This window comes from Artibeus jamaicensis, unplaced genomic scaffold (genome assembly GCF_021234435.1).
Source record: "Artibeus jamaicensis isolate MK-2021 breed Jamaican fruit bat unplaced genomic scaffold, CSHL_Jam_final contig_233, whole genome shotgun sequence".
In the NCBI taxonomy this organism is placed as follows: Eukaryota; Metazoa; Chordata; class Mammalia; order Chiroptera; family Phyllostomidae; genus Artibeus; species Artibeus jamaicensis.
The window spans coordinates 51,767,956-51,781,071 of record NW_026521486.1 but is presented as its reverse complement, the minus strand read 5'-3'; the positions used below and the strand labels follow the sequence as shown (position 1 = coordinate 51,781,071).

The 13,116-nt window shown below is 42.3% G+C and overlaps 1 protein-coding gene and 1 non-coding gene across 3 annotated transcripts; one reads left to right on the top strand and one right to left on the bottom strand.

Moving 5' to 3' along the window:
* Positions 1-3,341: 3,341 nt before the first annotated feature.
* On the bottom strand, positions 3,342-6,039 carry PRR13 (proline rich 13). Of its 2 annotated transcripts, none has more exons than XM_037137553.2 (4): positions 5,963-6,039; positions 5,150-5,188; positions 4,631-4,998; positions 3,342-4,001 (listed from the first exon to the last, which is right to left on the bottom strand). In XM_037137553.2, the coding sequence occupies exons 2-4, from the start codon at positions 5,166-5,168 to the stop codon at positions 3,960-3,962; spliced, it is 429 nt and encodes a 142-aa protein (XP_036993448.2). In that variant the 5' UTR covers positions 5,169-5,188; positions 5,963-6,039; the 3' UTR covers positions 3,342-3,959. The 2 variants fall into 2 exon arrangements, with proteins under 2 accessions (XP_036993448.2, XP_036993449.2); XM_037137554.2 differs by lacking the exon at positions 5,963-6,039 and adding an exon at positions 5,839-5,860.
* Positions 6,040-7,495: 1,456 nt separating this feature from the next.
* Positions 7,496-7,626, top strand: LOC119043554 (small nucleolar RNA SNORA24). The gene has a single exon (XR_005081441.1). It is a non-coding gene; the product is annotated as a small nucleolar RNA SNORA24 (small nucleolar RNA).
* Positions 7,627-13,116: the final 5,490 nt, after the last annotated feature.

Sequence of the window (13,116 nt, the reverse complement as noted above, 5' to 3'; positions counted from 1 at the left end):
AGGACACAAATCCAATGCTCCAGGAACCAAGCAAGTAATGTAATCGGAGAAGCTGGCCTAAGAAAGGCAACAAGAAAATGAAAGGACAGTGAGAAGACTAGAAAGTACAGGACCCATCTATAAGGAATGACCACTACTGAGGGCCATATTTCTGCCTTTAGAAATGTGGGTCCACTGTTGCTAGAATTTCCAGTTTGAAATATAACTCTTTATTGAAAATGTCTGATATTTAACAGAGTGGTCCCTCAAAGTCTCATAGATACAGCCATCGGTGTCCAATTTTCAGCCCCTGGCAAAGATATACGTAAAAGGTTCACTGTGGCAGTTAAGTGATAGCAAGACTGGAAACAATCTAAAATTCCAGCAATAAAAGATTGGTGGATTAAACTGAAAGCTGTTAAAACAATGTTATCACCCGGGCCAAGTGGCTCAATTGCTTGGAGCATTATCCCTGCACCAAAAGACTGTTGGTGGGATCTTTAGTCTGGGCACATAACCAGGCTGCAGATTCAATCCCTGGTTAGGGTGCATGGGGGAGGCAACTGATCAATGTCTTTCACATCAATCTCTCTCTCTGCATCTCTCTCTCTCAGAAAAAAATCAATAAATATATCTTTGGGTGAGTTAAAAAAATATCTACATCGAGTATACTCACACAAATATGGAATCAAGTCCAAGATAGATAATTATTAAATGAGAAGATACTAGGTCCAAAAGAGGGCCTATACTATGCTTCCACTTGATATAAAGTGGGAGGGGGGCAATAGGAACAATGTGAGGTAGAAATAAAAAAGGTGGGGTGGAGATGGGGACATAACTATGCAGAATAGCTCTGGAAGTATACAAAAGAATCTAATAGTCCTGGTTGCTTTTGAGGAGGAAACTGAGAATCTGAGATGAAAGGAGAACTTACTTTTTACCGAGCATTCTATTAAAAATATACTTTCAGCCCTGGCTGGTGTGGCTCAGTGGCCTGAGTGCTGGTTTGTGAATCCAAAGGTAACTAACTGGTTTGGTTCTCAGTCAGGTCACATGCCTGGTCCCAAGTTGGGGGTGTGCGAGAGGCAACCACACATCGATGTTTCTCTCCCCCTCTTTCTCCCTCCCTTCCCCTCTCTCTAAAAATAAATAAAATATTTGAAGTATATATATATATTTTCAGCTTTTAAGAAGTTAATAAACTTTTGAGAAACAATAGTAACACAACAGCAAGGTGCTCTGTATACAGCTAGAAATGCCAGGAAGGGGAGATATGCATTCTATTATGAAGGCAGCTATGCTCACCACTATACCACCAACGCCACACTGCATTCTATTAAAAGTAGAAAGTCAGTGGATTTTCTCACTCACTTGTTTTTTCTATATTCCCTGCTTCCCATACCCCACCCCGCCCCCTACACCACACTGGTCCCTTCTCATTGTCTCTCATTTCTCCTTTGTCAACATCTGTTTCTCTTCACCTCACCATCCCCCAGTGCCTACATCTCCCCTCTCCTCAAAAAAGAAGAGCTGATGAATAAATGAAAATGGAGAGTGACTGGAAAAAAGCATTAGAATAGTTCCCAAATCCAGAACACTGAAAAAGCAGGCATTATTAGCCTAGGCTTTCCTAATAAAATTAGAAGCTAGCCCTAAAATATAGGAAGATCTCAAGCATTTATTTCATATCACCTATCCCAGGGACAAGTCATGGATGTAATACAGCCAGCTAAAAATACTGTTTCTCTGTTCTTCAAGCCCCTATTTAACCCCCAAGCCCCGTGGCCCACACCTCAGAAACACCTCTCAAGTCCACTCCCTTCTTTAGCTCATCTCCCCGCCTTCAGCTTCATTTCCTTCTGCTTTCAGGCTCCTGAGTGGGAACTCAGGTTCGGGAACTTCTGAACTTTCATTCTACATCTTTAAAACTCTGTGCCTCTATAAAACTACTGCCTTAAATCCATTGGATTACGAGTAGAGACTCAAGCTGTAGCTGGTGTGGCTCAGTGGGTTGAGCACCAGCCTGCTAACCAAAAGGTTGGTGGTTTGATTCCCAGTCAGGGTACATGCCTGGGTTGTGGGCCATGTCCGTTTGGGGCCATGTGAGAGGCAACTGATTGATGTTTTTCTCCCTTTCTCTCTCCCTCCAGTCCCCTGTCTCTAGAAATTAATTTAAAAAAAGAGTAGAGACTCAAGCCTAACTGCCTCATTTCAAATCCTGACAAGTCTTCACCTACAAAATGGGACTACTAGTACCTAACTTAGAGTTGCTGTGAAGATTACACAAGTTATAAAGCACTCAGTGCCTGGCACATAATAAATGCTCAATGTTAACTGACACTATTTACCGACTGAAAGACTCTATCATGTTGAGGCCCAGCCCAAACCTAGCTCATTTTCTCAGTGGCAGTCACTCCTTCCTTTGCTCCCCCACTGCTTAATCCCTGTCTTTCTTGTGGTCTTCCTTTTTAACTGTACTATAACCTATTCACATAGTCACGTGTCTGTCTGATCCATTAGATCTTGCAGGTTACTCTCATCCACCTTTGTAGCCTCAGTACCCCAGAACTCCGTATTTCCTCGATAAACAATTCTCCAGGAAGTCATTCTGGGATACCTGTGATCCCAAAATATACTACGGAGCTTCCTAACTCTGTAGCATCTAACCTCAGCACATTCCTTTCCCAGCTCCTGTCTGCCATCTACTTGGTATATCCACTCTCAATTTTTTTCCACTCATATTTTCACACTCAAGGCCCAAGAGGTAGTTGAAATGTCACTTTTTCTATGAAGTCATCTTTAGTCAAAGACTCCTCCTTCCCTTCCTGGTCATTTCTAGGTTTATAGCCCTCTGGCATTTTGTAGCATCTATCTTTATCAATCAGCTCTCTTGGATGTTTTTCCTCTAGACTACAGATCTGGGAGAACCTAATGTGTCATACTATGCATGGCCCTCAATTCTAGGTGTACATCAGAATCACCCGCACACTTTCTTAAAAGTAATTTTTAGAACCCCATTCTTAAAGAGTCTTATTCAATAAATTTGGGGCAAAGTCCTAAGTTACTCTCTGATAGCTGATGGGCAGCCAGGGTTAAAAACCTCTGTAACAGATACAAAAACTTATGCTGAAGACCTATAGCCCTTCGTTAAAGGGAAGACAGTGAAGACTCATTCCATTAAGCCTAAACCAATTCTGAATGTTCCCACCAATTTAGAAACATAGAGGCAGTATGGTGTCTTGCTTGCTGATGCTCTGGTTACTTTCTACAAACCTGATGCACTCTAAAGGGTCTGTGGAAGGGCAGCAAAAGTAGTAGAATGTGCTGGGCCCAACCAAGGTAATGGCACAGGTGAACGGAGACCAAGAGAAACAGCTTTATTTGGACTGAGAATCGGAGAATGAGGGAAGGATTTGAGATGCATACTGAGATTAGATTCCAAAAAGGCATTCAGAACTCATCACCAAATAGACTCCACTTTGCAGCAGCCTTGCAGTTAGTGCAATCAATTAAAGGCATGCTGGGAAAAGTATTTGCCATTAAATCACCCAAGTGTGCCACAATAACAAAAAAAAAGGTACAGTTTGTTCTTTGGTTTCTTTTCTCCCATAATTAAGTTTCCAAAACACCTCCCCAACCACAAATATTACAAAAAAAGGTAAAAAATTAAAATTAAAAAACCCCACATTCTCTAGATCTTAGACTTGTCTTCAGTATTTAGCTCAAAAGTTTCACCATCTTCAAAAAATAGTTCTCTTACAAAACTCAACTAAAAGTTCTATCCAAGCACTGAGAAGATGGCCTTTGCTGGCCCATGGCAATTTGCTTTCCCATTTCCCCTAACCAGTTAGGGCTGAGGCTTAGACTGGGGGAGAGGGGGAGAGGGACAAAAGGGCCAATTTCCCCCAGTGCAAGATGGCATCTGAAGCTTGATGGGAGAGCAGAACTGGAGACTTGAGGGAAGGGTCCAGACCCTGCATTCAGTCAGAGTCACTGCTGGAAGAGGAGGAGGAGGAGGAATGCTGCAAGGGGAAAGGGGAAAGGAGATAGCATCAGATCCAAATGACATTTGATCACTCCATGGGACATTCTTTGGTGTCCTACCCCTCCACCCCAGTGTCTAAGAAGGTCAGGAGTCTTAAATCAGACTGTCCCTTAAATAGCAAAAGCAAGGATTTTTTTCTTCAGGAGTGAAAATACAGAAGAGGATTAAACCATCTTAATTCAATGCACACTCTTTAACATACTGCATTTGGAGCAAGTTTCTCAAATTTCTTTACCAGAGCCAATGCCCAGGCAAGGAATAAATTACAGACACAAGCATACTTTGGGCTAAAACATTCATCTGCAAGTAAGGAAGGGGACAGAAATTCTGGGAGAGAGAAAAGCAGACGAGTGCCTTTTGAATCTGATATCCATTCTAAGGTCAGCCTGCCCCTCACAGAGAGAAGGACCAATTAGCCTAATATTTCTTTTCAAGATGTTAGATTCTTCACAGTAGGAATCTTTCCTAGAGAAGAAGACCCATCTACCAGAGCAACACAATCACTGCCCCATGTCCTCAGGCTGTGAATCCCCCTTGGCTATCCCCAACTTGCCTGGTCTCTCTGAGGGAACACCCCTTCCTAGCCAAGCTCCAGAGGGTACTAACCTTGCCATACTTATGGTGTTTATGCATCTTTTTATGAGCTTTCTTCATTTTCTTCCGCATCTTCTTGTCCATCACCATTCCTGGTCCCACCATGCCAGGAGCCAGCGGATTCACAGCAGGCATTCCAGGGGCAGGTGGTGGGTATGGAGGGGGGTAGGGACCTGATGGTTGGCCTCCTGGATGTGCTGGTTGTGGCACAGGATAAGAGGGCCCAACTGGGGGCAAAGCTGGATTCCCCGGGGGAGCTCCTGGCGGGGGAGTGGGAAAGGGGCCTGGAGGAAAGGCAGGGTTGACAGGCGGTGGATAGGCAGGATTGGAACCTCCAGGGTACCCGACATTAGGGGGATACGGATTTGGCCCTGGCTGCCCTGGTGGAAGAAGCAAAGAATAAATTAAAATTAGAATTGCCCAGAGCCTCTGAAAAACAAATAACAAAATGAAGGGGATTCAGTTTCTCACACAATCCTTAAAGGGTTAGGGTGGGAGAAGAGTGTCCCCCGCCCCACACCAAACACTTACCAGCATTGGGATTCCACATCGTCAGGTGCTTCCTGCAGCCTGAGGAGAAAGAAATGAAGGCAAAAACGTTGACGGCCCATAGGTGGTAAGAGAATTTAAAGACCGAGTCCCACCCCAATGCCTCCAGCTCTACAGTACGCTCTGACAAGTACCCTCACCTCCACATAACAAATGTGTCTTTCCACCCGTTCTTTTGCCCTCAATATCTACTTTATTCCTGCTTCCCTAACCACAGAAACCTAGCTCCCAGGGCTGCCCCACCTTCCACTACCTCTGGCCGCAGTTGGAAGTCTAACTCCGAAGAGAGGTGCAGAGTCCGCACGATATCCCCGCCCCTCATCTCCCTTTCTGTGACTGAATCCATGACCTTTACCGACCACAGATTAAGAAAGGATTTTGAACATTTTACCGCCCCCTCCCCAGGAACAGGGCAGGGGACAGCATCCCCACCTCAGGCTAAGAGACAGACCTTTCTCTTTTTTATTATTTATTGAATTCCTGTACATGCACTGATAGGGGGATGGAACCCGCAACAAAGGCATAAGGAGACCACGCTATAACCAACTGAGCTACTCGACCAAGGCCAGAGGTGGGTACCCCCCTGCCCACCGCCCCACCTTCTCGAGGCCAACCAGGAACATGTAGGAGAAACCAAAAAGGTGGCTCAGGAAAAATCCTCAAACGCTTACATATGTAGACACACCCTCTTGCCCATTAAAAGGGCAAATGGAGATCCTGGCTTCCAGCTGCCAAGGGACCCCTGACCCAGGAAAGGGAAAAGGAGGAAATTGGGGAATCCAGATGCTCCCTCACCTTTACACCGCCGCCTGGGGTCGACTTTGTCCTTTTTTCAGTCTCCGCTCTCACTTCCTGGTCACCGCCAACCTAGGCTTCGGCACCCGCCTCTACCACCACCTAATTGGTAATTATGTGGTCATTCGGCATTATGATTGGAGAATATGTTCATCAATCACTCTAGTCCCTGACAGGCTAGAGGACTACGGTTGAGATAGGGGCGGAGCCAAGCTCTTTAGAGGCGGGTGCGGAGTGGGTGAGCCGGAAATCCTTGCCTGTGGAACAAGGAGGGACGGGTTGGGACCGGGCTGAGTCAGTTTCAGAGTAAAGCCCTTAAGAATGCAGAGAGCTTCTGGGCAGTTTCTTGCCTTGTGGGTGTAACACCTTTTAATGTCAATACAGTACACCCTGATAAAGTGTTGCAACACAGATATATACCAAGTGCTTAGGGACCAGAGGGAAGCTGCTGAGTCTCAGCACAAAGCCTCAATATTGCCACCTCCCTCCTAGCCTCTGTGGGAAGTAAAGAAACGTTCTTGTCGGGAATACAGAGATTTCCTAATCTCTCCTCGGTTGCCCCATCTGAATTGCATAGCTCCGCCGTCTGTCGAGTTGCATAAACTAGGAACAGTCCCAGGCCTTAAGGAAGGACACTCCTCCAGGCGGAACCAGGAAGGTGGCTCAGGAAAAATCCTCCGAGGCATACATATGTAGACACTCCCTTTGCCCTTACCCATTAAAAAGGGCAAAGGGAGTTCCTGGCTCCCAGCTGTAGAATTGCTTAAACCAGGAATCGAGGAAGTCATCCTTGATGGCTCCATCTTTCGCCTCTTTCCCAACTCCCTCCAACACCATTGCATTGTGGAATCCCTGCACTTTTCATGTTTCTTGCTCCCAAACTACCATCATCTCTTGACAGGATTACTGCAATGGCCTTTTTTTTTTTCCTTAATAACGCAATTAACAAACTTGATTTTTTTAAAGATTTTATTTATTAGATAGAGGGGAAGGGAGGAAGAGAGGGAAACATCAATGTGTGTTTGCCTCTTGCGTGCCCCCTCTTGGGGACCTGGCCCAGGCACCTGTCCTGACTGGGAATCCAACCAGCAACCCTTTGGTTCATAGTCCAGTGCTCAATGCACTGAGCCACACCAGCCAGGGCACAAACTTGATTTAATAAACATATAAGTATATAGAAACATGCACCCAAAACTTTAAAAATACTCATTCTTCTAAAGCATACTTAAGCATCTTATAAAAACTGGTCTTAACTAATATAGTTCTAGTTTCAAAGCATTGTATGTACCACTAATCATCATTCTGTCGATAAATTTTCAGAGTCCAGACATTTCACATAAATGGAAAATTGTACAGTATGTGGCCTTTTGTTACTTTCACTTAGCATAATATTTTCAAGGTTTATTTGTGCTGTAATATTAATCAATACTTCATTTCTTTTTATAAAGGAAATACTGAATAATATGCCACTGAATGTATCTACCACTTTTGTTTATTTATGTGTCAGTTGATGGACATTTAAATTGTTTTTACGCCCATGTGTCTTTAGGACCTGTCAGCTATGGCAGTCTCCCTTCCTAGCCATGGAAGAGCACATTCTTGTTTATTGGCAAAGCTGTCACCATTTAATTGATATCAGATTCTGACTTGTACAAGTAACATTCTTCATTGAAAAATAAAAATAAAAAAATTAATTGTTTTTATTTTGCTTATTATGAATATTGCTGTTGTAAACATTCACATACAAGTTTTTGTGTGACCATATATTTTCAGTACTTTCGGGTAGGTGCCAATGAGAGAAATACTGGGTCATATGATAACTTTGTATATAATTTTTTTAAGGAACTACCAGGCTATTTTTCAAAATAGCCACAACATTTTACATTCCCACCAGCAATGTATAAGAGTTCCAATTTCTCCACATCTGTGTCAACACTTATTACTGTTTTTATTAGTACAGTACAGCCATTCTACTGGGTGTGAAATGTTATCAAATTGTAGTTCACAATGATCTCTTAGCAATCCTGTCAGCATTCACTCTGGCCTTCTTCCAATTCATTTTTCACACTGCAACCTGGGAGATTTTTTTCTAAAGCCAAATCTGATGTCACCCTACTGCTTAAAATTTTTCAATGACTTTTCATTATCTTCAAGACAAAAGTCATAACTATTTTTAAAGATTTATTTATTTTTAGAAAGAGGAGAAGAGAGGGAGAGAAATATCTATGTGCAAGAGATACATCAATTGGTTGCCTCTTGCACAAGCTGGGAACCAGACCCACAACCCAGGCATGTGCCCTCACTGGGAATCAAACTGGAGAACTTCTGGTTCGCAGGCCAGCACTCAGTCCACTGAGCCATACCAACCAGGGCAAAACTATGTTTCCATGTATGTGTTCATTTTTGTTCAATAGGTAGGTAACATGAGCTGAAAACAAACAACAATAGAGGTATAAATTGGTAAGGCTCCCTCCTACTCTTGTTCTTCATCTTCCCAGACTCTCCCAACCCACATAACCCCTGTAATTAGTTTTTTATGTATACTTTCACAGCTTTTTCATTACAACCAAGCAAATACTGATATAAACTTATGTTTCTCCTTTAAATACAAAAGCAGCAAATTATGCAGAGTTAATTTTCAACCCTCTCCTAATTAATATATCTTGGAGATATTTCCATATTAGTAAATAGGTATCATAACTCAGTAATGTTCACAACGGCATTTTATTCTTTTGTATGATGTACCACAATTAATTTAACCAGTCAGCAGATTTTCACATTATTTTCAGTCATCTGCTATTAAAAATAGTTGCAATAAACAACCCTGTATAAGCCCTGGCTGGTGTAGCTCAATGGATTGAGTGCAGGCCTGTGAACCAGAGTACTGCAGTTTGATTCCCAGTCAGGGCACATGCCTGGATTGCAGGCCAGTTCCCAGCGGGGGATGCATGAGAGGCAATCACACATTGATATTTCTCTCCTTCTTTCCTTTCTTTCCCCTCTAAAGATAAATAAATAAAATCTGAAAAAATAAAAAAAGTAACCCTGTATATATGATATTTTACATATTCTTACTTTTTGTAGCTATTGATGTATTACTCCCATAGAGGCTGTATTTGTATTCTCACCAGTGATGAATACAAACTCATCCAACAAAAAAACCCTCAAAATCATATTACTGTCACGTCTATGGTGTTCTGGCCCTGCTACCTCTCTAGTCTCACTTCATACTGCTCACCCCTGGCTTTCTGTCCTCCAGCCTCCAGAAGATCTTGGTTCCTTTTGCAGGATGGCCTTTGCAAATACTGACCCTTCAACCTGAATGTTCTCCCCATTTCTCTCTACTTTTCCTAATTAACTTCTGCTCATTCATCAGCTTTCAGCTCCAGGATCACTTACTTCTTCAGGGAAGAATCCTGGGTACTATAATCAGGTGAGGTGCCGTTGTTGTAGTTTCTGATGCAATCTTGCCTTTCCTTTAACACACCTATCTCAGTTTATAAATATACGTGAGTCAGTACATACTTTATTAACGTCAGCTTTCTATTTTAGGCTGCAAGCCTCTTGAAAGCAGGGACTGCGTTCACTAATGCTCAACACTTCACACACTGCCTGGAGCGTAGGAGAATGTCAATGAATAAACTGTTAAATTTGAAATTATGTGAATGAATGAATGAATGAATGAATGAATGAATGAACGAGGAGAAATGAAGTATGGTGGCTCTGGAGTCAGTCAAATAGGCCTGTATTATTGACCTGCCACTCATTGCAAGACCTTAAATAAGTGATTTAATCTCTTGGAACCTCTGTTTCCTCATCTGTAAAATACAATTGGCCCTCCATATTTACTCGTCTTGCATAGGGTGGTTGTGATGAGATAGTCATGGATCTGCAACATAATTTACGGTTATTATATGCTAGAATGGATTACTATCATAATTCTCATTAATATTAAGAATTGTTACTATTCGACCAGGATCATTTTAACCTCTTGCAGGACCTTCATAAGTTGCCAATATCCTCCATATCTCTCTCTTCACCTACCTGCTACATGGAAAATTCTTTCTCAGATTTAAACTTGGATTCTTTAAATGCATTTAAATAACTATGTTAAAGCTCACTTCAGCTCATTCATTAAGTCAGTAGTTATTTGCCATGTAGTTATTTATCTATCATTCATCCATTCAACAAATACTTCTCAAGCTATTCAGGTACTGTTCTAAGCACTGGAAAGAGAGTAAAAACACAATAGAAAAAAAAAAACATTGTTTTCACTGAGGTACTATTCTGGAGGAAGAGAGAGAATATCAATAAACATATAATAAACTGTCAGGTAACGAGTATACTATATAGAAAAATGAATAAGATAAGAGAGGAGGTATGGTGCAGGTATTTATACATTTTTGTAAGATATGTAAAAGAGTTCGGATTTTATGCTAAGTGTGAATGGAAGCCTCTGGAGTATTTTGAGCACAGGAATGTCATGATCGGATTTTCACTCTTAAAAACTCATTCTGTAAAATCAGTGTTCATAGAAGCATTATTCATAATAGCCCAAAGACAGAAACAACCCAATGTCCATGAACAGATGAATGGAAAAACAAAACGAAGAATGTATCGCCCCGGCCAGTGTGGCTCAGTTGGTTGGACTGTCTTCTGTAGACCGAAAGGTGGCGGGTTTGATTCCTGATCAGGGCACATACCCAGGCTGCAGATTTGATCCCCAGTCAGGGTACTCATGAGAAGGCTGCTGAATGAAATGTTTCTCTTCCTTTCTCTCTCTCCCCCTCCCTCCACCTAGCTCCCTCCCTCCTTTCCTCTCTCCCTTCTCTAAAAGCAATGGAAAAAAAAAATCAGGCGAGGATAAGAAAAAAATGTGGCATGTAAGTACAATGGAATAGTGTTGAGCCTTAAAAGGAAAGGAGCCCTGGCCAGTGTGGCTCAGCTAGTTGGGCATCAGGGCACATGCCTGTGTTGCAAGCACATATAAGAGGTAACAGATCAATATTTCTTTCTCATATCGATGTTTCTCTCCCTCTTTTTCTCCCTCCCTTCCACTCTCTCTAAAACCAATAAGCATGTCCTTGGGTGAGGAAGGAAAGAAGGAAGGAAGGAAGGAAGGAAGGAAGGAAGGAAGGAAGGAAGGAAGGAAGGAAGGAAGGAAGGAAGGAAGGAAGGGAGGGAGGAAGGAAAAAGGAAGGAAAGAAAATCCTATCATGTGCTGCAACATGGATGAATCTTGAAGACAATATTTTAAATGACATAAGCCAGGCACAAAAAGACAAATACTGCATGATTCCACATATATGAAGTACCTAGGGGAGTCAGAGTCATAGAGACAGAAGGTAACTGCCAGGGACTGGAGGCAGGTGAAATGGAGAGTTATTGTTTAATGGACACAGAGTTTCCGTTCTGAAAGATGAAGAAGTTCTGGAGAAGGATGGCAGTGGTGCTTGCACAACAGTGTGAGTGTGCTTAATGCCACTGCACTATGCACTTAAAAACAGTTCAAATGTTAAAAGAATATATATTCTGGCTACTGTGTGGTGAAAAAACAAGATAAGGAAAGGCGGTTAAAGTGAAAGCAGGGAGGCCTACGAACCAGAGAATCTCGGTTCGATTCCCAGTCAGGGCACATACCAGGGTTGCAGGCCGGTTCCCTGCAGGCCAGTTCCCAGCAGGGGACGCACGAAAGGCAACCATACATTGATGTTTCTCTCCCTCTCTCCTTCCCTTCCTCTCTAAAGATAAATAAATAAAATCTTTAAAAATTAAAAAAAAAAAGCCCTGGCTGGTGTAGCTCAGTGGATTGAGCGCGGGCCTGGGAACCAAGCAACCACGGTTCGATTCCCAGTCAGGGCACATGCCTGGGTTGCAGGCCAGTTCTCTCTCTCTCTCCTTCCTTTCCCCTCTAAAGATAAATAAATAAAATCTTTAAAAAAAAAATTAAAAAAAAAAAGTGAAAGCAGGGAGCCCAGTTGGGAGGCTACTGTTGTACCAGGGGAGGGATTGTGGTGGTCTGGATGGAAGTTGTGGAGATGATCAGGAGTAGTTAGGCTCTGCATATTTTTTTAAGGTAGAGCTTAACAGATCTGGACTGGGTATAGAGTGTGAAAGAAACAGAGAAGTCAAGGATGAACCCAAGAATACTGAATAACTGAGAAATAACAGTGCCATTCATTGAAACAAAGAAGATTGAGGAGGAACAGATTGGCATATCATCCTGATATGCATAAATGAATGCATAAATAAATGGAACAACAAATAGATGTTTCTCTCTCTCTCATCCTTTCTCCATCTAAAAATAAAATAAAATAAAATAAAATAAAATAAAATAAAATAAAATAAAATAAAATAAAATAAAATAAAATAGTTATCAAGGTACGTAAAGCCAAAAAGGTAGATAAGATCAGCTGGGAGAAATTGTGACCAGAGTAGAAAAGAGGGCCCACCACTTAGCCTCCAGCCTGCCAACATTCAGAAATTGGAAAGAGAAGAGGAGGGAGAAAGGATACAGAGGGAGTTGCAAGCAAGGAAAAGGAAAACCAGAAGAGAGAAGTATAAAGAAAGGAGTCAAGGAGGAAGGTATCAGATGTGTCAAATGCTGCTGATAAATTACAAAGGATGAAGATGAGAATTGGCCATTGCCTTTTGCAGGGGTGGTGAATTTTTAAGGGCAGTTTAATTACATGCTAGAGAAGGAATTTTGCCTGAAACAAATTGAGGAGAGAATGAGAAGTGAGGAACTGGAGACATCAAATAAAAGCAATTCTTCTAATGAGTTTTGGTAAATAAGAAAGCAGAGGAATGCAGCAGTAACCACAACGGGATGGACAGCCTAGGAAGGCTTTTTTTTTTTTTTTTTTTTTAAGATTTTATTTATTTGTCTTTAGAGGGGAAGGGAAGGAGAGAGGGAGAGAAACATCAATGTATGGTTGCCTTTCGTGCATCCCCTGCTGGGAACTGGCCTGCAGGGAACAGGCCTGCAACCCCGGTATGTGCCCTGAGTGGGAATTGAACCGCGATTGTCTGGTTCGCAGGCCCATGCTCAATCCACTGAGCTACACCAGCCAGGGCTTGGAAGGCTTTTTAAGATGGGTGAGTTTACAAACAAGCAAGCAAAATATAACCAAAGACACTGAAATTGAGAATAG

Bases quoted from the DNA above. Each gene is read 5' to 3' on its own strand.
- PRR13 (XM_037137553.2), bottom strand. The intron at 4,002-4,630 runs GTTAGTACCCTC...TTCCCCTTGCAG, and splicing joins AACACCATAAGTATGGCAAG to CATTCCTCCTCCTCCTCCTC.